Genomic DNA, 22,671 nt, shown 5'->3' on the forward strand with positions numbered 1-22,671 from the left:
ACACCTGTAGCTCCAGCTACTTGGAAGGCTGAGGCGGAAAGATCGCCGGAGCCCAGCAGGCTGAGGCTGCGGTGGCCATGAGCATGCCACTGCACTCCAGCCTGGGTGACTGAGTGAGACTCCTACTCAAAAATAAATAAATAAATTCCAGGGTTTTTTGGGTCACTGCCTTATACTGCATAGTGGTGCAATCTGGGCTTTTAGTGTACCCATCACCCAAATAGTGAACATTGTACCCAATAAGTAACTTTTCAACCCTCACGCTCCCCACCATCCCACCTTTTATAGTGTCTACAAAAGGTGTCTATTATTCACTCTGTATTTCCATATGTATTCATTGTGAAAACCGGTTTTAATCTGGCAACACACTGTGGTGCAAGGTGTCCTTGGGCATGTCATCTGATCTCTGAGTTGACTTCATCAGAAACATGACAGGTTTGACTTCAGTGGTTATAAAAATCACCAAAAACACAAGGATTCAAAGAATCTGGTTTCTCAGGATAGCTCGTCGTTAGGCATTTATATTCTGGTCAGTGCTTAGTGCCTAGTAGATATGCAATTATTATTAATCTTTCCTACAAATAACTGGGCAGAGGCAGCATAGTCTGGGACAGCAGGAGTAACACCGACCTGGGAATTAGTTCGTCAGGGCCTGGGCCTGGTCTTTAAGGGACGGGATGTGTGGCTGTGGAGAGGTCAGTTCATCTCTGGGTCTTTGGAGTCACACTACGCTCTCGTCCAACTCTAAATTCAGTGACTGACGTCAATGTGGTCTTTCTTCACGCTCCACCGAGAGATAGACCCTCCTTGTGTTAAAAATGTTCGTTTAGGATCCACATTTTGCCTCTGCACTGCTTTCAGAGTATCTGACATGGGGGCCATGTCCTTGAGACACGAAGACAGAGCTCTTGCCGGGTTGAGAACGTAGAGTCAAGAATCTGTTGTCAACCATCTTTCCTTGTCCACCAGGACCACCTGAGCTGCCTGGCAGATCAGCTGAGGATGGGGACGGGCGAGCCATACTCAGATAGGCTGGCTTCTCAGGCACCAGCATGTCTCCACAAGGAAGTACTGCATCCAGTGTTAGCCACGCCCACTGGCCACTGCAGAACCTGCAGTCTAGGACAAGCTGCTTTCCACAGATAAACACAGGGAAGAAAATCTCACACCTAAGCCCTACAGTGTCTCTGCTGTATCAACACATAAAATATAAAAGGAATCCGCATCGCAAGAAGGATTCAGTGAGAGGTCAGGAGCAAATGGGAATATGATGAGATGGCATTCAGGCAGGATTATTTTTTCAAAGCTTATCAAGCATTCTTAACTCATTCAAAACATCTACACATGAAGCCATATCAGGGCACACAGAAGGCATTTGATTTCTTGATTTCTGAGTTCAATGTTAACTGAAATGATATATGCAGGAAAATGTGGAATTCTCTGTACCCCGAATGGCCTACATGCCTCTTCTGTCGGGTAGATTGGTGGTTCTATACGTCAGAGTCACGGACGATGGAAAAAAAGCAACTGTTTACATTTTGTACCTGCGTATCATGCATGTCACATTGCTTTTCTGTGGAGGGAGGCCAGATGGCAATGGACAACGGGGTTCTTGAGGCCTGGGGTCTGGGCAGGTCTGTGAGGATGCCCCATCAGCCCACCAGCCTGGCCCATAAGGAGTGCCTTTATTTTTCTTTTTTCTTTTTTAATAAAGACAAGTTCTCGCTTTATTGCCCAGTCTGATCTTGAATGCCTGGATTCAAGTGATCCTCCTGCCTTGTCCTCCCAAAGTGCTGGGATTGCAGGCATGAGTCACCGTCCCTGGCCAAGAAAGGGTGCCATCTTAGACTCTGATCTTTGCATCTCTTCACAACCTGCCTCCTCCGCCTGCTTCCTTACAAGAACCTTTCTTGGTTGGGCAACCCTACCATTCCTGTTTGTGTAATTCCAACTCTAAAGGAAGGTTCTTTCTTGTCTGTTCTTGTAAGGGCTATTTCCCTTTTCATATGGAAAAAGTAGGAGGGGAGGAGTGAGAAAACAGATATAGTATGTTCAGAGAGTTTCTGACTTTCTAACAACATGAGAAGGAAACAATGACTCTTTTCCTTTCTTTTGGTCTTGGACCAATTACTTACTGGAGTGTGTTGGGAGCCAGTCTTGGAGGCTGTGATTCTTTGCATAAACATACCATCTTTTTTTTCTACGACTGCACAGAATTTTTTCAGCTGTATTAACAGCAAAGACGGAAGACAGAAGGGCCTCAGCTGCCCAAACTCGTTTTGCGGCTGGGGGTCTTCAGCGCACCTGGACTTTGTCATCAGGCGGGCCTCCAAGGCTGGCTCCCAACATGAGTGTCTCAGTAATTTCTCAATAGGAAGTAAATCACCTCCACCCCTCTATCCCGCCCTATGGAATATATTCTTTTCTGTTTGTTTTTTTGAGTCAGGGTCTCACTCTGTCACCCATACTGGAGTTCAGCAGCACGATCACGGCTCACCATAGCCTCAACTTCCTGGGTGCAGGCAGTCCTTCTGCCTCAGCCTCCCGAGTAGCTGGGACTACAGGCACGTGCCACCATGCCCAGTTGATTTTTTTTTATTTTTGTGGAGATGAGGTCTCACTGTTGTCCAGGCTGGTCTCAAACTTCCAGGATCAAGCAATCCTCTTGCCTTGGCCACCCAAAGTTGGAATTTCAGGCGTGAGCCACCACACCTGGCCATGGAATTTATTTTTGATCAGTCCATTTGTGGAACAATTTCAACTCAGATGCATCAACGTTTTCATTAAAACCTTTCAAAAATATTAAGGTAGATTTTTCTGACTTTGTCTCATTATAAAAGAAATTTATACTTGCTGTTTAAAAGTCAGAAAATACAGGGAAAAAATTACTGAAAGAAGTTACTATTTATGCCCTCACCAGTAGATAACCACTGTTCGTATTTTGTGGATTTTCTGCGAGGAATTTTTTCTCTCCACAGATATTCACACCTATACAGCAGATTATACACTGCTTTTCTCAGTGGTATATATAGCTAACATTGGTGTATAGCTAACATCTTAACATTTCATTATATAACAACCAGTACCTTTTTAATGGGTACATATTTTTCCACTGTATGAACACACTATTGTGTATGAAACCAGCTCTTTATTATTGAACATTTGAGTTGTTACCAACTTTAGCTGTCATAAATAATGCTGTTATTTTTGTATCCCTATCTAATTTTTATCAAATTAATTATTACCAAAAATAACTTCCAGAAGAATATTGCCAGGCAGCCCTGGATTGATTATGAGTCTCACAGTGTGGTAGGGGCCCTCCACCAATGGCAAGTATAAATAGACATTTTTTCTTTTCTTTTCTTTTCTTTTGAGTCAGTGTCTCACTCTGTCACCCAGGCAGAAGTGCAGTGGCATGCTCATGACCACAGCAGCCTCGACCTGCTGAGTTCAGGCAATCCTTCCATCTCAGCCTTCCAAGTAAGTAGCTGGGACTACAGGTGCACACCACCATGCTTGACTAATTTTTTGATTTACTATAGAGGTGAGGTCTCGCCAAGTTGCCCAGGCTGGTCTCCAACCTCTGGGCTCAAGCAGTCCTCTCACCTCAGCCTCCCAAAATGCTGGTATTTCAGGCTTGAGCCACCATGCCTGGCCTGCAAGTCCTTTTTGTGTTGCAGATTTTAACCTTTTGTCATATGCTGCAGTTCCTTTTATTCGTTTGTTGCTTTGATTCTTAAATTTTTTATAGGTATTTTTGCCATGCAGAATTTTAACATTTTTATGTATTCAAAATTATTCTTCAAGTAAGATTTTGCTTTTGGTTTCATGTTTAGAAAATCTTTTCTTCATTTCAGGATTTTAAAAATATTCACCTATATTTTCTTGTATTTTTATGGTTTTTTACATTTATATTTATAGCCCATTTGAAATTCATTTGAGTGAGAAGTATTGGGTAGGGATTAAGATTTAATTTTTTTAATCTAATATCTATGCCATTTATTGAATTAAACATTTTTTTACTTCCCTTCACTGATTTGAAATATCCCATTTATCAGGTACAAAATCTCTATAGATTTCTTTTTTTTTTGAGTTGGAGTCTCTGTCGCCCACACTGGAGTGCAGTGGTACGCTCACAGCCATCGCAGCCTCAGACTGCTGGGCTCAGGTGATCCTTTCACCTCAGCCTTCCAAGTAGCTGGCACGTACCACAATGTCTAGCTAATTTTTTAATTTATTGTAGATAGTGTCTCGCCAGGTTGCCCAGACTGGTCTTGAACCCTGGGCTCAAGTAATCCTCTTGCCTCCGCCTCCCAAAGTGCTGGGATGCTGTTTTCTCACTATCTTAATTATTATAGCTTTAATAATACATTTTAATAATGGGCATTGCAAGTGCTCACATATTATTTGTTCTTCTGCAGAATTTTCCTGGCAAGTTGGGCATGTTTATTCTTCCACATGAACCTCAGAAATAATTTTGTCAAGTTCAAGAACAAGAAATTTTTATGGTGTATGTTAATTTCATAGACGAATTTATGCAGAATTGCCATATTCACACCATTGAGTCTTAACCATCCAAGACCACGAGACACATTCCATTTGTTCATTTTTTTTTTTTTAATATCAGAGTTTTATGGTTTTCTTTACAAGGTTCCTGAGCTTTTATTGTTAGGCTTATCCTGATTGGTAGGTTAGCATACAAAAAAACCATTGCTAGGCCGGTACAGTGGGACCTGTAATTGGTGCCTGTAATCCCAACAATTTGGGAAGTTGAGGTGGGAGAATCACTTGAGTCCAGGTGTTCAAGACCAGCTTGGGTAACATAGCACGACCCCGTCTTTACCCCCCCCCCCAAAATTAAGTTAACTAGGTATAGTGGCATGCATTTGTAGCCTCAGCTACTTGGGAGGCTGAGGCAAGAGGTCAAGACTACAGTGAACTGTGATCACACCACTGTATTTCAGCCTGGGTGACAGAACAAAACCCTGTCTCCAAAAGAAAAAAAAAAGAAATTGCTCTTTTGCATCTTTACACTTATGAATGCACTTTTATTTTTAATTTTTTTTAATTTTTAATTTTTTTTTTGAATTGGCATCTCACTTCGTTGCCCAGGCTGGAGTGTAGTGGCACACTCACGGCCACCACAGCGTTGACCTGCTGGGCTCCAGCGATCCTTCCTCCTCAACCTTCTAAGTAGCCAGAACTACAGGCGTGTGCTACCGCACCTGGCTAATTTTTTATTTATTGTAGAAATGAGGTCTCACCAAGTTGCCCAGATGGGTCTCGAACCCATGGGCTCAGGCCTCCCAAAGTGCTGGGATTACAGACTTGAGCTACCACTCCCGGCCACGAATGCACTTTTAATTTATAAGAGGTTTTTTAGTTATTTGTCTTGGACTTTGTAACTCCTTCTCATCACTTATTTTGCTGTCTAATTGCACTTACCAGCATTTCCTGAGCAATGTCAAATTGGGGGTGGGTGTCCATTCGTGCTTTGGGCTTGACTTTAGTAGAAATACTGCCTTTATTTTACTATTTATTGACCTTGCTGATAAAAGGTCTCAGATCTATATATTTTTTTGTCCTGTTAAGGAATTATTCTTCGTTTTTCTCAAAGCTTTTATTAGGGATGGATATTGAATTTTACCAAATACTGATTTGCATCTACCAAGACAAAATGAATGTATGTTTGTTTGTGTGTGTATTAGCCTGTTAACATGGGGAATAATATGATTTTCTAATATCAAATTATCCTTTATCTGTGGAATCCTAGTTGCCTTTTGCAATACAAAAACATTTTTCCTCCAAAAGAAGCCTTGATTTTGTACAACTGTGAGAAACTGTGATTCCTGATTGGTACTTTTATTTATTTATTTATTTTTTGAGTCGGAGTCTCACTCTGTTGCCCAGGCTGGAATGCAGTGGCACGTTCACGACCACCGCAGCCTTGAGCTCCTGGGCTCAGGCAATCCTTCTACCTCAGCCTTCCAAGTAGCTGGAACCACAGGCGTGCACCACCATGCCCAGCTGATTTTTTGAGACAAGGTCTCGCCATGTTGCTCAGGCTGGTCTTAAACCCCAGAACTCAGGCAATTCTCTCACCTCTGCCTCTCAAAGTGCTGGAATTACAGGCATGGACCACCATGCCCAGCCCCTAATTGGTACTTTTAGAATTATATTCTGAAAAAGAGGCTTAAATCGCTTAGATTTGTTTTCTACCAGGTTGTTTTACTTCTGCTAGAAGCAATAGAAGTTTTTGATTTTGTGGGGTTTTTTGTTTGTTTTGTTTTTGAATCAGAATCTCACTGTGTTGCCCAGCTGAAGTATAGTGAATCAAGATCACGGTTCAACACAGCCTCGACCTCCTGGGCTCAGGCAGTCCTCCCACCTCAGCCTCCCAAGTAGCTGGGACTACAGGTACACACCACAGTGCCTGGCTAATTTTTAAGCTTTATTTGTAGAGATGAGATTTAGCGATGTTGCCTAGGCTGGTCTTAAACTCCTGGGCTCAAGCAGTCCTCCCAGCATGGCATCCCAAAGTTCTGGGATGACAGTCGTGAGCCACGGCACTGAGCCCTGATTTTGTATTTTTGATCTTCCTGCCTCAATCAAGGTTAGACCTTTTTAGGCCCTTCCCTGTACTTGGGAAAGGGAAGGTAAGAAGGACCAGGTGGGAAGGAGGCAGAAACCAGAGGGCAGGCCTCCCTGACTCCAGCCTGGAGAACTCGGGGAACCTGGGGAAAGTTGGCTATATCCAATGAGCACCCTTTCCTCTGTGTTCTTTTTTTTTTTGAGTTGGAGTCGCACTCTGTCACCCAGACTGGAGTGCCGTGGCACTGCAGCCTCGATCTGCTGGGCTCTGGCGATTCTTCCATCTCAGCCTTCCAAGTAGCTGGAAGTACAGGTGCGCGCTACCACGCCCAGCTAATTTTTGATTTATTGTAGAGATGAGGTCTCGCCAAGTTGCCCTGGTGGGTCTCGAACCTGCGACCTCAGGCAATCCACTCACCTCCACCTCCCAAAGGGCTGGGATTACAGGCTGCTCCACTGAGCTCGGCCTCCTCTGTTTTCTTTATGGAGGCACACTTCCGTTCATTTCAGGACCTTCTCAAGACAAATAAGCTTTACTTGGCATCATCAGCTAATCACCGGTAGAGAGGAGGCTCCCTCAAAAACAGCAAGTGTTTGCTATGCGGGACAGGCAAGCATATGGCCAGCAGGTCCCAGCTACTCTTGCATCCTGTAGCCCAGGAGATTTCTGGAGGCCCAGTTGGCCTCTGCACAGAAAGGATATTATACATGTTGTACGGCATTCAGTAACTTTTTTGGTCATGTTTGTTTTACCCTGAGTCGGTAAGCAAGAGGTGCTTCGCTTGTTGAAAGGGGCGGGGAATGGAGTATGAATCATGAGAACTCAGAGAAACTTGTGCTGTTCACAGCTCTGCTCCAGCAAAGCAGAGTTGATTGTGTCACTGCCTCTGGGTGTGTTTTCCTGCAAAGGCCCGAAATAAAGCTCTGGTATAAGTCTGTTCTCTTTTTTTCCCCCAGGAGGATGGTAACTCTCTCTTAATACAAAAGACAGGTTTAAAGACTCTCTAATTTACAATTGCATTGCTGTGTGAGTCGGTTTTTTGTTTTTTGAGTTGGAGTCTCAAGGCTGGAGTGCAGTGAGTGGCACATTCATGGCCACTGCAGCTTCAACCTGTGAGACTCAGGCGATCCTTCCGCCTCACCCTTCCGAGTAGCTGGAATTATAGGCCTGCGCCACCACACCCGGCTAATTTTTTGATTTATTGTAGAGACGAGGTTTCGCTATATTGCTTAGGATGGTCTCGAACCCCTCTCGTCTCTGCCTCCCAAAGTGTTGGGATTACAGGCATAAGCCACCACGCCCAGCTGATCAGTCTCCTTTGGACCTTACCACTGAGTTCCGAGAGGGCCTTGGTTTTCCCCTGGCTGTGAGATAAAGGTCAAGTCAGTCTGCCTAAACTTGTCTTTTTCACTTCTACAAGTCATTTCTGGTCCCGTTCTGGCTTAAATTCTGTTTTTCTCTACGTATGATTACCCTCTTCCATATTCCATATTTTCTTGGGTACAAAGCATTTTTTTTTCTTTGGAGTCTCACTTTGTCGCCCAGGCTGGAGTGCAGTGGCACACTCATGGCTACTGCATCCTCGACCTGCTGGGCAATCCTTCCACTCAGGCTTCCAAGTAGCTGGAACTACAGACTCACGCCACCACGCCTGGCTAGTTTTTTGACTTGTCGTAGAGATGAGGTCTCGCCAAGTTGCTCAGACTGATCTCAAACCCCTGAGCTCAAGCAGTCCTCTCACCTCTGCCTCCCAAAAGTGCTGAGATTACAGGCATCAGTCACTACACACAGAATTTTTATTTTTCTTTTCTTTTCTTTCTTTCTTTTTTTTTGGGGGGAGGGGTGTCAGAGTCTCACTCGGTTGCCCAGGTTAGAGCGCAGTGGCATGATCCCAGCTTACCACAGACTCCACCTCCTGGGTTCAGGTGATCTTCCACCCAACGCTAGGACTAAGGTGCATGCCACCAAGCCCAGCTAATTTTTAAATTTTCTGTTAGAGACATGGTCTTGCTATGTTGCCCAGGCTGGTCTCAAACTCCTGGGTTCAAGCAGTCCTCCCACCTCGGCCTCCCTAAGTTGCTAAGATTATAGTCCTGAGCCACTGCGCCCATATATCATTTTCTAAATGACACCTTCTTGTGTGTCTGTCATTAACTGACAAGCTAATGTTTGCATACATGGCAGGTGGTATGCAAACTCTCCACTGAGTTCCAGAGGTAGAAGATTTTTCAAAAGGCTGCAAATGGTAGTTTCCCTAAGCAGAATCCAGCCTGCATATCTCTAAGTGGGGGAGGTACCCTTCAGTTTACCGTGGACCCCACCATGACCCGTGATCTAATAACACCTAGCTTTTTACTAATTTTCTTTTTTATGTGTCTGGCTCCTGAAGATTTACAAACCCTGTGTGCACAAGGTAGAAGCTCAACTCTTCTGATCAAGATCAAGGGTTAGCCAACTTTTTTGTGAAGGGCCAGATAGCATTTTCAGCTTTGTAGGTCATACAGTCTATGTGGACAACTACTCAACACTGTAGTTGTGGAAAAGCAGACATAGATAATATATAACCAATGAGCATGGCTGTAGACTTGGAATTTTTTTTGTTTTTGTTTTTTTTGGAGTTAGAGTCTCACTCTGTTGCTCAGACTGGAGTGCAGTGACTGCTCCCGGTCACCACAATCTCGAACTGCTGGGCTCCAGCAATCCTTCCGCCTCAGCCTTCCAAGTAGCTGGAACTACAGGCGTGCACTATCACGCCCAGCTAATTTTTGATTTATTGTAGAGATGAGGTTTCGCCAAGTTGCCCAGGCGGGTCTCGAACCTGCGGGCTCAGGCAACTCACTCACCTCGGTCTCCCAAAGCGCGGGATTACAGGCTGAACCACCAAGCCCGGCCTGACTTGGAAATTTTAATATCATATAATTTCTTCCTGTCATGAAATATTATTCTTTTAATTTTTTTCAATTTAAAATTTATATATATTTATGTGGTCTAAACCATTAGCTCATGACAGGACAGATTGGGCCAACTGGCTGTCATTTGCAAACCCCTGATTTAGGTCTTTGACCAAAAAGCTCCTAATGTTTTTCCAAAGGATCCCAGATAAAGCAACATGATCCTAGGACTTATATACTGGCAACTCACTTCGAGCAGATCTTGTATAAATGTTTAGAAATGGTAAGCTTGAATTATACAAGTTATATGAGTCTGACAGAGGCTGCTATTGGCTCTCAATTTTCTCTGGACTCTGTGGGTATGCCTCTCTTCTCTGTGAAACTCTGCAGTGACAGCACCTGGATTAGAAGCAATGAGAACAATCACAAAATGACAACCATAAGGGGCAGTCAGGAGGGTGTAGCTATAAGCTAGATCACACGTGAGTTCAGTAGGAACAGACTGTGATTATGCTTGAAATGTGTGTAAGTCTCAAGTGCAATGACGGGGTTTTTTTTGCTGTCACGTCTATGAAGCCATCTTCCTGACACAGAGGGAGCATTTCATTCCATTTCCAATCCTGGCCCACAGTAGAGTGATCTTCAAGTCCATTTTCCCCACAGTGGATACATCCCCTCAACTAAATGAACCCCTTCTCTTGTGACTCACTTCAAAGAAATGTGTATATGTGCTGGTGAGGCGTCTAAACCAGGGACTTGGCCATGGAGCAGGAGGTGAGTGGTGGGTGAGTGGAGCTCCGTCTGCTGTCAGATCAGCAGCGACATTAGATTCTCATAAGAGTGCAAACCCTATTGTGAACTGCATATGCCAGGGATCTATCTGTTCCCCTTGTGAGAATCTCCCTGATGATTCTCAACCCCTACCCCAAGTCCATGGAAAAATTGTCTTCCACGAAACCAGTCTCTGATGCCAAAAAGTTGGGGACTGCTGGGCTAAACTGCATTACCACCCTCCAAGGAAACCACTTCTGACAAGCTTTTGTCCTAAAGAGCATTGAGGAAACACTGAACTCCCTTTCATCGGTTTCCTCCCCTCCATGTCATAAATGGGTGGAGAAAGGGCCTGGAAACGGAGAGCAAAGAGGACTTATTGTTTTCGGGTTTTTTTCTTTTCCTATGACTTATCACTCCTTGAGTTTTGATCCCATGTTGTGTTTTTTTTTTTTTTTTTTTTGGCTTGGAGTCTTACTCTGTCACCCAGGCAGGAGGGCAGTGGCATGCTCCTGGCCACTGCAGCCTCAACTTGCTGGGCTCCTGCGATCCTTCCGCTTCAGCCTCCCAGGTAGCCAGAATTATAAGCATGCACTACCACACTCGGCTAATTTTTCTTTTTCTTTTTAATTATTATAGAGACGAGGTCTTGCCAAGTTGCCCAGGTACAGCTCAAACCCACGGGCTCAGGGTGCTCTCACCTCGGCCTCCCAAAAATGCTGGAATTACAGGCCGAGCCACTAAGCCCAGCCCCCATGGTTTTTTTTTTTTTTTTTAGTTGGAGTCTCACTCTGTCGCCCGGACTGGAGTGCAGTGGCCGCTCCCGGCCACCACATCCTCGACCTGCTGGGCTCCGGCGATCCTTCCACTCAGCCTTCCAAGTAGCTGGAACTACAGGCACGCACTACCACACCCGGTTGATTTTTGATTTATTGTAGAGATGAGGTCTCACCAAGTTGCCCAGGCGGCTCTCGAACCCATGGGCTCAGGCAATCCACTCACCTCAGCCTCCCAAGACGCGGGATTACAGGCTGAGCCACCGAGCCCGGCCCCCATGTTGTATTCATGCTTAAATGAACATTTCCCCTGAAGCCCCTTCACTGGAGTTAGAGAGGACTGTGTTGCAGTCCAATTCTGGAATAGCCCAGAAGTCTTCTCCAGTAACCAGAAACTTCTGAGCAGGTTGTGATCAATAGAAGTGACCTGGAGAATGAATAGACTCAGTATGTGCATATATTTACACATTGTCTGTGGGGGGGGGTGAGTAGGTTGGGCATTTACCAAATGCTTGGCAGTATCCTTGTTGGGTTGTGATAATCTGCATCTCACCTTTTGCTCAAAGGTCTGCTGAATGAGTAAAAATACTGTTTAACTAACAAAAGTTGCAGAAATAAAGGTTTCAGCTTCATTCCTTTGTCTTTTTCAGTGGAAGCTCTCTTAAAATTTCCCCTTTTGGCCTCTTATGGGAGTATCTAAATGCATCAGTAACCCCAGCTCTCACTCACCTGGGTGGGGCCTGGCATTCGTTGGTTTGCCGTCGCCTTTTGCTGCCATACTATCTGGCCCAGAGCCCAGTAAGGATTTATACCTAGATCTGTATGTGGAGAATCGGCCGCTGCAGATCTGTTTTGGGTTTCCCCAAGATCGAATAGGTCGCACAGCTCATTGTGGCTATTGCTCTGCTTAGGGAACAGCAAATAAAATCTTCGTCATGTGTATATAGATGATCACGAAGGTGATGGGATTACAGGCTGCGATCCTGTTGGTTGGTTTTGTTTTGTTTTATCTCATTTCTACATCTCATCAGCCCAGGTTAAGAGAAGCCAGGGAAACAGAGTAAATAATTTTGGATGACTCAGACGCGCCAGGCTGGACAGCTCCCAGCCTCTGCCATTTCCCTCTGGGTTCCAGGAAGGCCGAGACAGGAGTGAGAAAATATTCACTGCTCACACCTACCAAAGGAGTGTCTAGAGAGTTCTGTGGAGCCAGGAGTCTGTGTGTCCTGTGTCTAAGAAGCAGCTGCTGTTGGCTGTGCTTGGAAAGGTATGAAGATTAGGCAGGCGGGCTCTTGGGAGCCAGCGGGGGCAGGTACGGACAAGAGGAGCCAGTTGGGCTCTCATCTGAAACAAGTCGCCCGCTCTTCTGTTTGTGTGCGTCCTTCCCCACGTGGCCAGGGGAACTGCAGGAGGTTCTCGATGCTGGCCTGATTGCATCTGGCTGGCAGGGCTTAGCTGCATTTTAAGTGGGACACAGAGATAACAGCGTGAATCCAAGGAAAGCAATCAGAATGTGGAAGGACACCGTCAAGTCTTCATGGCACGACAGCCAAGTGGCCAAGAGCACACATTTTGGTGTCAGGCAGTGGGGTCAGCTTATGGCTCTGTTTTCCAGTGGTGTGACCCTGAGCAAGTAGTCTAACCCTCCAGACCTCCCTTTTCTCATCTGTAAAATGGAGCGACCTTGTGGGGTGTCCTGTAGCATTCAATGAGAAGGGTGTGGAAATCTCTTAGCTCTCTGTCTGCACTTACGTTATTCTTTTATAACAATGTTAGTTCTTCTTTTGTGAGGAATATGGAAGAAACTGGAATTGTTTTGTTTGGAGAAAAGAAGGTTAGAGAGATATGATAGCTGACTGCAGATATTTAAAGGGTATTATGCGGCAAAGGGCACAAATTTATTTTTAGTGTTAAGACAATATATATGACTTAAAATATATGACTTTGCAGGAAGGCTGATTTCACATCAGTAAAAGAGTATATGTGAGGGAGAGGGTTAAGAACAGGCAGGCTATCCTGTAAGGTATGAGGCTCTCTGTCACTAGACTTTTGGCTAACAGATGGCTGAGAGGCCCCAGTACTCAGGAGCTCAGGGGGAAATGCCTCCATGCCTCCTCCAGGTGGGAGTTGTTGGACCAGATGCCAGTTCCCTTTCTTCTCTATGATGTCAGAAAATTTGGCAAGGGGCTCAGCCTTTTTTTTTTTTTTTTTTTTTTTTGTTGGGGTCTTACTCTTTTGCCCAGGGTGGAGTGCAGTGGCACAATCATGGCCTATCACAGTCACAACCTCCTGGACTCAGGTGATCCTTCCACCTCAATCTTCCAAGTAACTGGAACTATAGGTGCATGCCACCATGACTGGCTAATTAAAAAATTTTTTTTGTAGCGACACAGTCTCGCTTTGTGGCCCAGGCTGGTCTCGAACCCCTGGGCTCAAGCAGTCCTTCATCTTGGCCTCATAAAGTGCTGGGATTACAGATGTGAGCCACTGGGCCCAGCCTGGGTCTTTTAACTTTGAAAGAATTCATGAAGCCAGCAATTGTGTTGAATAAAACAAAATAATAATAATTTCCAAGGCTCCTATTGGATGTAAAAGAGCAAATTCATTTGCTTAGAGAAGGTGATTTTCAGCAATTTCCTAAATGTATTAGACAGCTCAAGCTGCCACAACAAAGAACCACAGACTGGGTGACTTAAACAACAGGAATTTCTCTCCTCACAGTTCTGAAGGCTAGGAGTCCAAGGGAAGAGTTGGTTTCATTCCAAGGCCTCTCTCTCTAGCCTGTCGATGGCTGCTTTTTTGCTGGGTCTTGACGTGGTCTTTCCTAATCTTCACATGTCTGTCCTGATCTTCTCTTCTTATAAGACAGTCAGGGCTACCCTAATGACCTCATTTAACCTCAGTTGCCTCTTTAAAGGCCTTATCTCCAAATACAGTCATATTCTGAGATGCCAGGGGTTAGGCTTCAACATGAGTTTTGAAGGAGAGGGGACGTGGTTCACCCATATCCCTCGCATACAAGGGGTTTATCCTTAAACCCCTTGGCATTCGTTGGTTTGCCATTGCCTGTTGCTGCCATAGTGTGGAATCCTGGGGTTCGTTGACCATGACCGGCCTTTGGAATTCCTTTTCCTGTTCCTTTAAACTGCATCCTGTCTTGATTCCCTTCTCTTAGGTGAACGGCCCTTTCCCTGCACGTGGCCAGACTGCCTTAAAAAGTTCTCCCGCTCAGACGAGCTGACCCGCCACTACCGGACCCACACGGGGGAAAAGCAGTTCCGCTGTCCACTCTGCGAGAAGCGCTTCATGAGGAGCGACCACCTCACGAAGCACGCCCGGCGCCACACCGAGTTCCACCCCAGTATGATCAAGCGGTCGAAAAAGGCGCTGGCCAACCCTTTGTGAGGTGCCGCCCACCGAAGCCAGGGAGGGACGGACCCCGAAAGGACAAACCACTCCCAGGAAATTGACAGCCACATGGAAGCTAAGCCCCAGCTGAGGCACGCTGACAGCACAGGAAGTCACCGCTCTTTGGTCGATATTCTGATCTTCCTCTCCCTGCATTGTTTTTAAAAAGCACACTGTAGCCTAAGAGCAAAGTCAACACTTGGTCCCCTTGAAGAGGCAACTCCCTGAACCCGTCTCTGACCGTTGGAGGGAAGGCGAATGCTTTCGTTGCTGTTGTTTTTTTCTTTTTCCTCCTTTCTTTCTTTTTTTTGAGAAGGGGGTGGGGGCTGGGGGGAGGGGGGAAGACCGAGACTGGGGTAGAGTTTTAAAGATTCAACACTGGTGTACATATGTCTGACTGGGTGAGGTGGCCTGTGGCCTCACACAGTGATTCTGGGCCCTTTATGCTTGCCGTCTCTCAGAATTGTTTTTCTTACCTTTTACTGTAATGACGAGTGTGCTTCAGTTTGTTTAGCAAAACCACTCTCTTGAATCACGTTAACTTTTGAGATTTAAAAAACGCCATAGCACAGCTGTCTTTATGCAAGCAAGAGCACATCTACTCCAGCATGATCCGTCATCTAAAGACTTGAAAACAAAAAATGTTACTTGTAGTTCATGGGTAAGCAGAATCTGAAGTCATACTAATCAAGACAAACCTTTGAAAGGTTACACTAAGTACAGAACTTTTCAACCTTGCTTTGTATGAATTGTACTTTTTGAACATAAGCTGCACTTTTGTTTTCTAATGCAGAGGATGAATAAGTTAAATACATGCTTTGAGGATAGAAGCAGATCTTCTGTTTGGCACCATGTTATAATCTGCTTATTTTACAATATACACGTTTCCCTAAGAAATCATGGCAGAGATGTGAGGGCAGAATTTACACAACAGATGCTGAAGGAGAAGGAGGGTAGTGTTTTTCAAACAATAAAAAGATGAGAACCAACAGGATTTTAACTCTATTAACTTTTCCAAATTTTCCTATCCTTTTAGTCAACATCATCTTATTGTACCATCATGCCACTAAGGGAGAGGGCTTTTGACTCTGTTGGGCTTTATTTGAATGGGCGCGTAACGGTAACTAGACCTGGAAACACCTATTATTTAGGGGGAAAAGGTTTGCTGGTCTCTTTCCCACATTCCTATAAAATTCCCACTATGAGGTGCAAGAGTTACGTATAAGGAATGGGATCTGAAATACGACAAGAAAATAGGCCCCTAGAAGTAGTGAGTGCCAGTGCCAAGGGAGAAGACCACGATGCTTCCCAGGAGACTCTGATCCCTTTGGGAGAACGGAGGTGAGTGGAGCACTAGGAGTGGAATCGCATCACTATCGCCTTCCCCTCGGTAGCCTCACCACTAGCTGTCTTGTATCGAGGTGTCTATAATGGGCGGAAACCACTACATCCATAATATGCCATTTACCTGAGAACTTCATTTTGGCCTTTTCGTGGCCAGAAAAACGAACTGAGTTTTCATAGTTAAGAAAAAAGAAGACAAAAACAAAAAACAAACAAAAAAAAACCTCAAATGAGAGGAGTCAGCAGTGATGATGGGGGAAATGTTTACATTTTTTTTCTTCAGAAGTCATGCTTTCTGATGATTTTATCTGATATTTAAAACAGGGAGCTACGGTGCACTCTAGTTTATACTTGTGCTCTACATTGTGTTGTGTAAACATAGGGTGTCTACCTATTTCACCTGACACGCGCTTGTTTCTGATTCAGAACCAGTGTGGGCTCCCGCAGCAGGCACGGATCACAGCTGACTCCGACTTCCAATACGACAGCCATCACTAGCACGGTGTTTTTTTGTTTAATCAACGTAGTTGTATTAGTAGTTCTATAAAAAGAACTGCTTTTAACATTAGGGACTGGAAGCAGTCCATGGGATAAAAAGGAAAGTGTTTTCTCACGAGAAAACATGTCAGGAAAAATAAAGAACACTTTCTACCTCTGTTTCAGACTTTTGAAACGCTTATTTTAAACCAAATTTTAATTTCTGTGTCCAAAATAAGTTTTAAGGACATCTGTTCTTCCATACGAAATAGGTTAGGCTGCCTATTTCTTACTGAGCTCATGAAATGGTTCTGCTAAGATGCTCTGCACGCGGCCTTTTAGTGAGTGAGGAGTTTGGGGTTGCCTAGCAACTTGCTAACTTGTAAAAACTCATCTTCCCCTCACGGAAAGAAACAAAGGAAAACAAAGCAAAGTCAGTGAAAGACAATCTTTATAGTTTCAGGAGTAAATCTATATGTGGCTTTTGTCGAGCACTTAGATGGATATAAATGCAGCAACTTGTTTTAAAAAGATGCACAATTTACTTCCCCAAACAGTTGTTACTTGCCTTTTCAAGTTGTTGACAAACACACATTTGATATTCTCTTATATGTTATAGTAATGTAACGTATAAACTCAAGGCTTTTTATTCTTTGTGATAAATGCTGTTTTAAAACGTCACAAAACAGGAACCAGCATTCTAATTAGATTTACTCTATCAAGATATGGTTCAAATGGGACTGCTAGAGTTCGTTGAACACTAAAACTATGAAACAATTACTTTTTATATTAAAAAGACCATGGATTTAACTTATGAAAATCCAAATGCAGGATAGTAATTTTTGTTTACTTTTTTAACCAAACTGAATTTTTGAAAGACTATTGCAGGTGTTTAAAAAGAAAGAAAAGTCGTTTTGTCTAATACTGTAAGTAGTTGTCATATTCTGGAAAATTTAATAGTTTTAGAGTTAAGATATCTCCTCTCCTTGGTTAAGGAAGAAGAAAGCCCTTCACCATTGTGGAATTATGCCCTGGCTTTAAGGTTTAGCTCTACATCATGCTTCTTTTGAGAATTATATTTGGTAGTTATAATCACAGAAACTGATTAGTTTGTCAGTTTGCAGATAGATTTAGCACAGTACTCATCACTCTGGATAGATTGAGATGTTCTTTCACAACAGATGAATGATCTGTAACACTGTAAGATACTGATCTTTACAACTGTTTAATCAGTTTTATTTTTGTACAGTATTAGTGACCTAAGTTATTTTGCTGTCCCGTTTTTGTAAATCAAATGAAATTATAAAAGAGGATTCTGACAGTAGGCATTTTGTACATATGTATATATATTGTCCAAATAAAAGTAATAAATGATAAAGACTGAATTTTTCCAGCCATTTTGTGTCATGAAAGGGACATATTTCACCATAATGAAAGTCACCTTTTTAACCTGTACTTAGAGAATTTTAGAATGATTTGACACTGCACCTTTAATACATGCACTATTTGTATAGATCTGTGTATATTTACTATTCACAGACTTCTGAGGAAGTAGATGTAAGAGAGGTCACTTGAAACTGCTGTATTATGCTGGAGGGCAATATTTATATTTTGAGATAAATCATTTTAAGAGGTTTGTAGAGCTCGGAACGATGCAGGCATGTACTAGGAACTGATCAGAGAATGTCATACGCCTGCATGGTGCTCTTTTTTTGAGACAGGGTCTCACTCTGATGCCCTGGCTAGAGTGCAGTGGCACGATCACAGCTTGTTGTCGCCTCGTCCTCCTGGGCTCAGGGAATCCTTCCACCGCAGCCTCCCAAGTAACTGGAACTACAGGCATGAGCAACCATGCCCAGCTAATTTTTGTATTTTTTGTAGAGAAAAGGTCTCTCTATATTTCCCAGGCTGGTCTTGAACTGGGCTTAAGCGATTCTTCCGCCTCAGCCTCCCAGAGTGCTGGGATTACAGGCACACACCATCACCCCCAGCATGGATTATGCTCTAGAGATATATATATAATATTGGTAAGAACACAGAAGCTGACATTTCTTTTCTTGTTTTCTTTTTTTTTTGAGTTGGAGTCTCACTCTTGTCTCCCAGGCTGAAGTGCAGTGCCACACTCATGGCCACCGCAACCTCGACCTGCTGGGTTTAGGCGATCCTTCCGCCTCAGCCTTCCAAGTAACTGGAACTACAAATGCACGCCACCACACCCGGCTAATTTTCACGATTTATTGTAGAGATGAGGTCTCACCAAGTTGCCCAAACTGGTCTCGAACACTGGGTTCAGGCAATCCTCTTACCTCAGCCTCCCAAAGTGCTGGGATTATAGGCTGAGCCACGGTGCCCGGCCACAAGCGGAGATTTCAAAGGTATGACAGTAGAAATGTTACACCAAGCCAGGATCAGCACCAAAGTGTGTGAATAATTCATGTAGATATATACTAGCTATCATTATTATTATTTTAATTAGGAGACTCACTTTGTCACCCAGGCTAGAGTACAGTGGCACACAGCTACCGCAGCCTCGACCTGCTGGGCTCAGGCTATCCTTCTGCCTCAGCCTTCCAAGTAGATGGAACTTTAGGCAAGCGCCACCACGCCCAGCTAATTCTTTGATTTATTGTAGAGACGAAGCCCTGCCAAGCTTCCCAGGCTGGTCTTGAACTCCTGGACTCATGCAATCCTCTCACCTCTGCCTCCCAAAATTCTGGGATTACAGGCGTGAGCCACCATGCTTGACTTCTCGTTTTTCTTACAGTATCTTTATATGGCAGATATTGTCGTTATCCACATACTTCAGATAAGAAAATTGAGGATCAGGTAACTTGCCAAGAGACACACTTAAGTGGCATGGGCAATACTTAAATCTGGATCTACTGAATTCAACCCTCCATCTTTTTATACCTGCATCAGAACAGCAGGGCATTTACTGGAGTGTAATATTCATTTGACACATTTTACTGAGTACACCCTACTAGTGCCAGGCAATGTCATGATGGAATCAAAAGTGAAAAAACAAGATCCTTGTGTTCAAGGAGCTTAAAGATTAGTGGAGGCCAGGTATAGTAGCTCACGCCTGTAAAACCCAGCACTTTGGGAGATCAAGGTGAGCGGATTGCCTGAGCCCATGGGGTCGAGACCAGCCTGGGCAACTTGGCGAGACCTCATCTCTACAATAAATCAAGAAATTAGCCGGGCATGATGGCAAGTACCTGTGGTTCCAGCTATATTTGGAAGGTTGAGGAGGAAGGACCACCGGAGCCCAGCAGGTTGAGGCTGCAGTGGCCGTGAGCATGTTACTGCACTCCATCCAGCCTGGGCAACGAGACTCCGACTCAAAAAAATAAAATAAACAGAAGAGGGCAATGACATGCCACTGACTTGGGGGAATACTACAGATTGATTGGCCAGGAAAGGTCTCCCTGCGAAGATTTAAATATTTAAGCTGGGACGCAGATGACAAGGAGGACCCAGCCTTGCAAAGAGGGAGTGTGGAAAGAGTTTCGTGGAAATGTGGCCACAATTTGGAGGAACTGGACAGAGGCTGAGGTGGCAGGCATGTAAACATGATGGTAAGAGAAGTATCATCATCTGTTTACATACCTGCCACCTGTGGTTGGCAGGGCTCAAATCTCAAAGGTCTTGTGTTGCAGATTACAACATGGTGTTTGATTTTTATTCTAACAGCAGAGGAAATCTGTTGGAAGGTTTAAAATAGAAGAGTGCTATGATTGATGTATATTTCTTTCCTTAAAAAAAAAAATTTAATAGAGAAGGGGTCTTGCCATGTTGCCCAGACTGGTCTGATATTCCTGGCCTCAAGCAGTCTTCTCTCCTCAGCCTCCAAAAGTGCTGGTGTTACAGGCATGAGCACTGAGCCCTGCTCTGATGTATATTTCAGCAAGCTCTTTCTGGGTGCTGGGAGGAAAATGTATTTTAGAGGGATAAGAGCAGAAGATGGGAGACTGGCGAGGAGACCGTTGTATTTGTCCAGGCAAGAGATGATGGTGATCAAGCCTAGGTGGCTAGCAGTGGTGATGGAAAGAAGAGTTCTAAGAAATAGGTCAGAGGCAGAATCATTTGGAATTGGTGATGTTAGGATGTGGGGGAAAGGGATGAAAAGTCCAGTAATGACTCAGATTTATGGTGTGAGCAACAGGAAGATATCAGGCAGGCAGAGGTGAGCAGGAAAGGAGAGGGTTGGGATGAGAGAAAGGTCATGGGTTCATCTTTGGACAAGTCAAGGTCATAGCGACTGTAAGACACCACATGGAAATGTCAAGAGAACAGTTGTACACGTCCCCTACATACACGAGTCCCCTTCTGAGAGCACGTTCATAAGTCCAATTTGAGTGTAAGTCCAACGAAGTTAGCCTAGGTACCCTACTAACACAATCAGCTATATAGTAATGTACTGTAATAGGTTTATAATACTTTTCACACAAATAATATATAAAAACAAACAAAAAATAAAACATTTTTTTTTTTTTGGCGTTGGAGTCTCACTCAGTCGCCCAGACTGGAGTGTGGTGACCACTCCTGGCCACCGCAACCTCCACCTGCTGGGCTCCGGCAATCCTTCCGCCTCAGCCTTCCAAGCAGCTGGAACTACAGGCGCGCGCTACCATGCCCAGCTCATTTTTTGATTTATTGTAGAGATGATATCTCGCCAAGTTGCCCAGACAGGTCTCGAACCCACGGGCTCAGGCAATTCACTCACCTCGGCCTCCCAAGGCGCGGATTACAGGCTGAGCCATTGAGCCCGGCCTTAAAATAAAACATTTTTAATCTTACAGTACAGAACCTTGAAAAGTACTGTAGTACAGTAGATATGTGAACCAACTTACATGGTTGAACATGCTAATGCACATTTGCATCTATACAAGTTATAAAAGTTCACAATTTACCAGGCGTGGTGGCTCAGCCTGTAATCCCAGCACTTTGGGAGGCCGAGGTGAGAGGATTGCCCGAGTCCAGTTCGAGACCAGCCTGGGCAACTTGGTGAGACCTTGTCTCTACAATTAAAAAATCACAAAAATCAGCCAGGCATGGTGGTGTGTGCCTGTATTTCCAGCTACTTGGAAGGCTAAGGTAGAAGGATTGCCTGAGCCCAGCAGGTCGAGGCTGAGGTGGCCGTGAGTGTGCCACTGTACTCTAGCCTGGGTGGCGGAGTCAATTCTTGCATAGTTTGCAGAAAACAAAAACTCAGATCAGTATGCAGACTTGATCAATCATAACAAAAGACAGGGAAAAGGAAGGAGGTACAAGAAAAAGAGGTGAAGTGCTGTGGTTCATCCCTGTAATCTCAGTACTCTGGGAGGCCGAGGTGGGAGGATTGCCCAAAGCCAGGAGTTCAAGACCAGCCCTGTCAACATAGTGAGACTCTGTCTCTACAAAATATTTTTAAAATGAGCTGTCATTATGCCACTGCACTCCAGCTTGGGTGACAGAGAAAGAGAAAGAGAGACAGAGACAGAAGGAGGGAGAGAGGAAGAAAGAAAAACAAAGACAAAATAAGAAGATAGAATCCACATGTGACTTAAACTGGATTGCCTGAGCCTGTGGGTTCGAGACCCGCCCGGGCAACTTGGGGAAACCTCATCTCTACAATAAATCAAAAAATTAGCCAAGTGTGGTGGTGCATGCCTGAGTTCCAGCTACTTGGAAGGCTGAGGTGGAACAGGTCAATGCTGGGGTGGCTGTGAGCGTGCCACTGCACTCCAGCCTGGGCAACAGAGTGAGACTCCAACTCAAAAAAAATAAATAAATAAAAGTTGATTCTCAGTTTGTAGTGAACACTAAATTGTTTGGGTTTTGTGTATGCGCACACAAGTGTACATGTGCATTTTCCTGAAAGTTCACCTAAAATGAAATGGCAATGGTTAAACAAAGTAGTTGGTGGAGATAAGCAAGGCCAAGACCAACAAAAATAATTCAGGAATAATCATTGACATCAGAAAAGAATAGAATTTAAAGAATAACTAATTGTGTCAAGAGGATAATTACTTTTTTTTTGAGTTGGAGTCTCACTCCGTTGCCCAGACTGGACTGCAATGGCATGCTCACGGCCACCCCAGCATCAACCTACTGGGCTCCAGCTATCCTTCCGCCTCTGCCTTCCAAGTAGCCGGAACTACAGGTGTGCACTATCATGCTAATTTTTTGATTTATTGTAGAGACAAGGTCTCACCAAGTTGGCCAGGCGGTTCTCAGACCCGTGGGCTCAGGCAATCCATTCGCCTCGGCCTCCCAAAGTGCTGGGATTACAGGCTGAGCCATCGAGCCTGGCCGAGAATTACTTAAAAATAAAAACAATTAGCCGGGCTCGGTGGTTCAATCCCGCGCCTTGGGAGGCTAAGGTGAGTGGATTGCCTGAGCCCGCGGGTTCGAGACCCACCTGGACAAC

At 44.4% G+C, this 22,671-nt stretch overlaps 1 protein-coding gene across 1 annotated transcript in view; it reads left to right on the forward strand.

The window, feature by feature from the left end:
* The window catches only part of KLF9 (Kruppel like factor 9), a 30,970-nt gene extending 13,326 nt beyond the window's left edge, over window positions 1-17,644 (forward strand). Inside the window, exon 2 of the mRNA XM_008060048.2 lies at window positions 14,206-17,644. Within this exon, the coding sequence (XP_008058239.1) occupies window positions 14,206-14,435 (230 nt within the window). The 3' untranslated portion in view covers window positions 14,436-17,644. The remainder of the gene's footprint in view (window positions 1-14,205) is intronic.
* Window positions 17,645-22,671: the final 5,027 nt, after the last annotated feature.

This window comes from Carlito syrichta, unplaced genomic scaffold, assembly GCF_000164805.1.
Source record: "Carlito syrichta isolate Samal-C Ts95f unplaced genomic scaffold, Tarsius_syrichta-2.0.1 Scaffold304493, whole genome shotgun sequence".
In the NCBI taxonomy this organism is placed as follows: domain Eukaryota; kingdom Metazoa; phylum Chordata; class Mammalia; order Primates; family Tarsiidae; genus Carlito; species Carlito syrichta.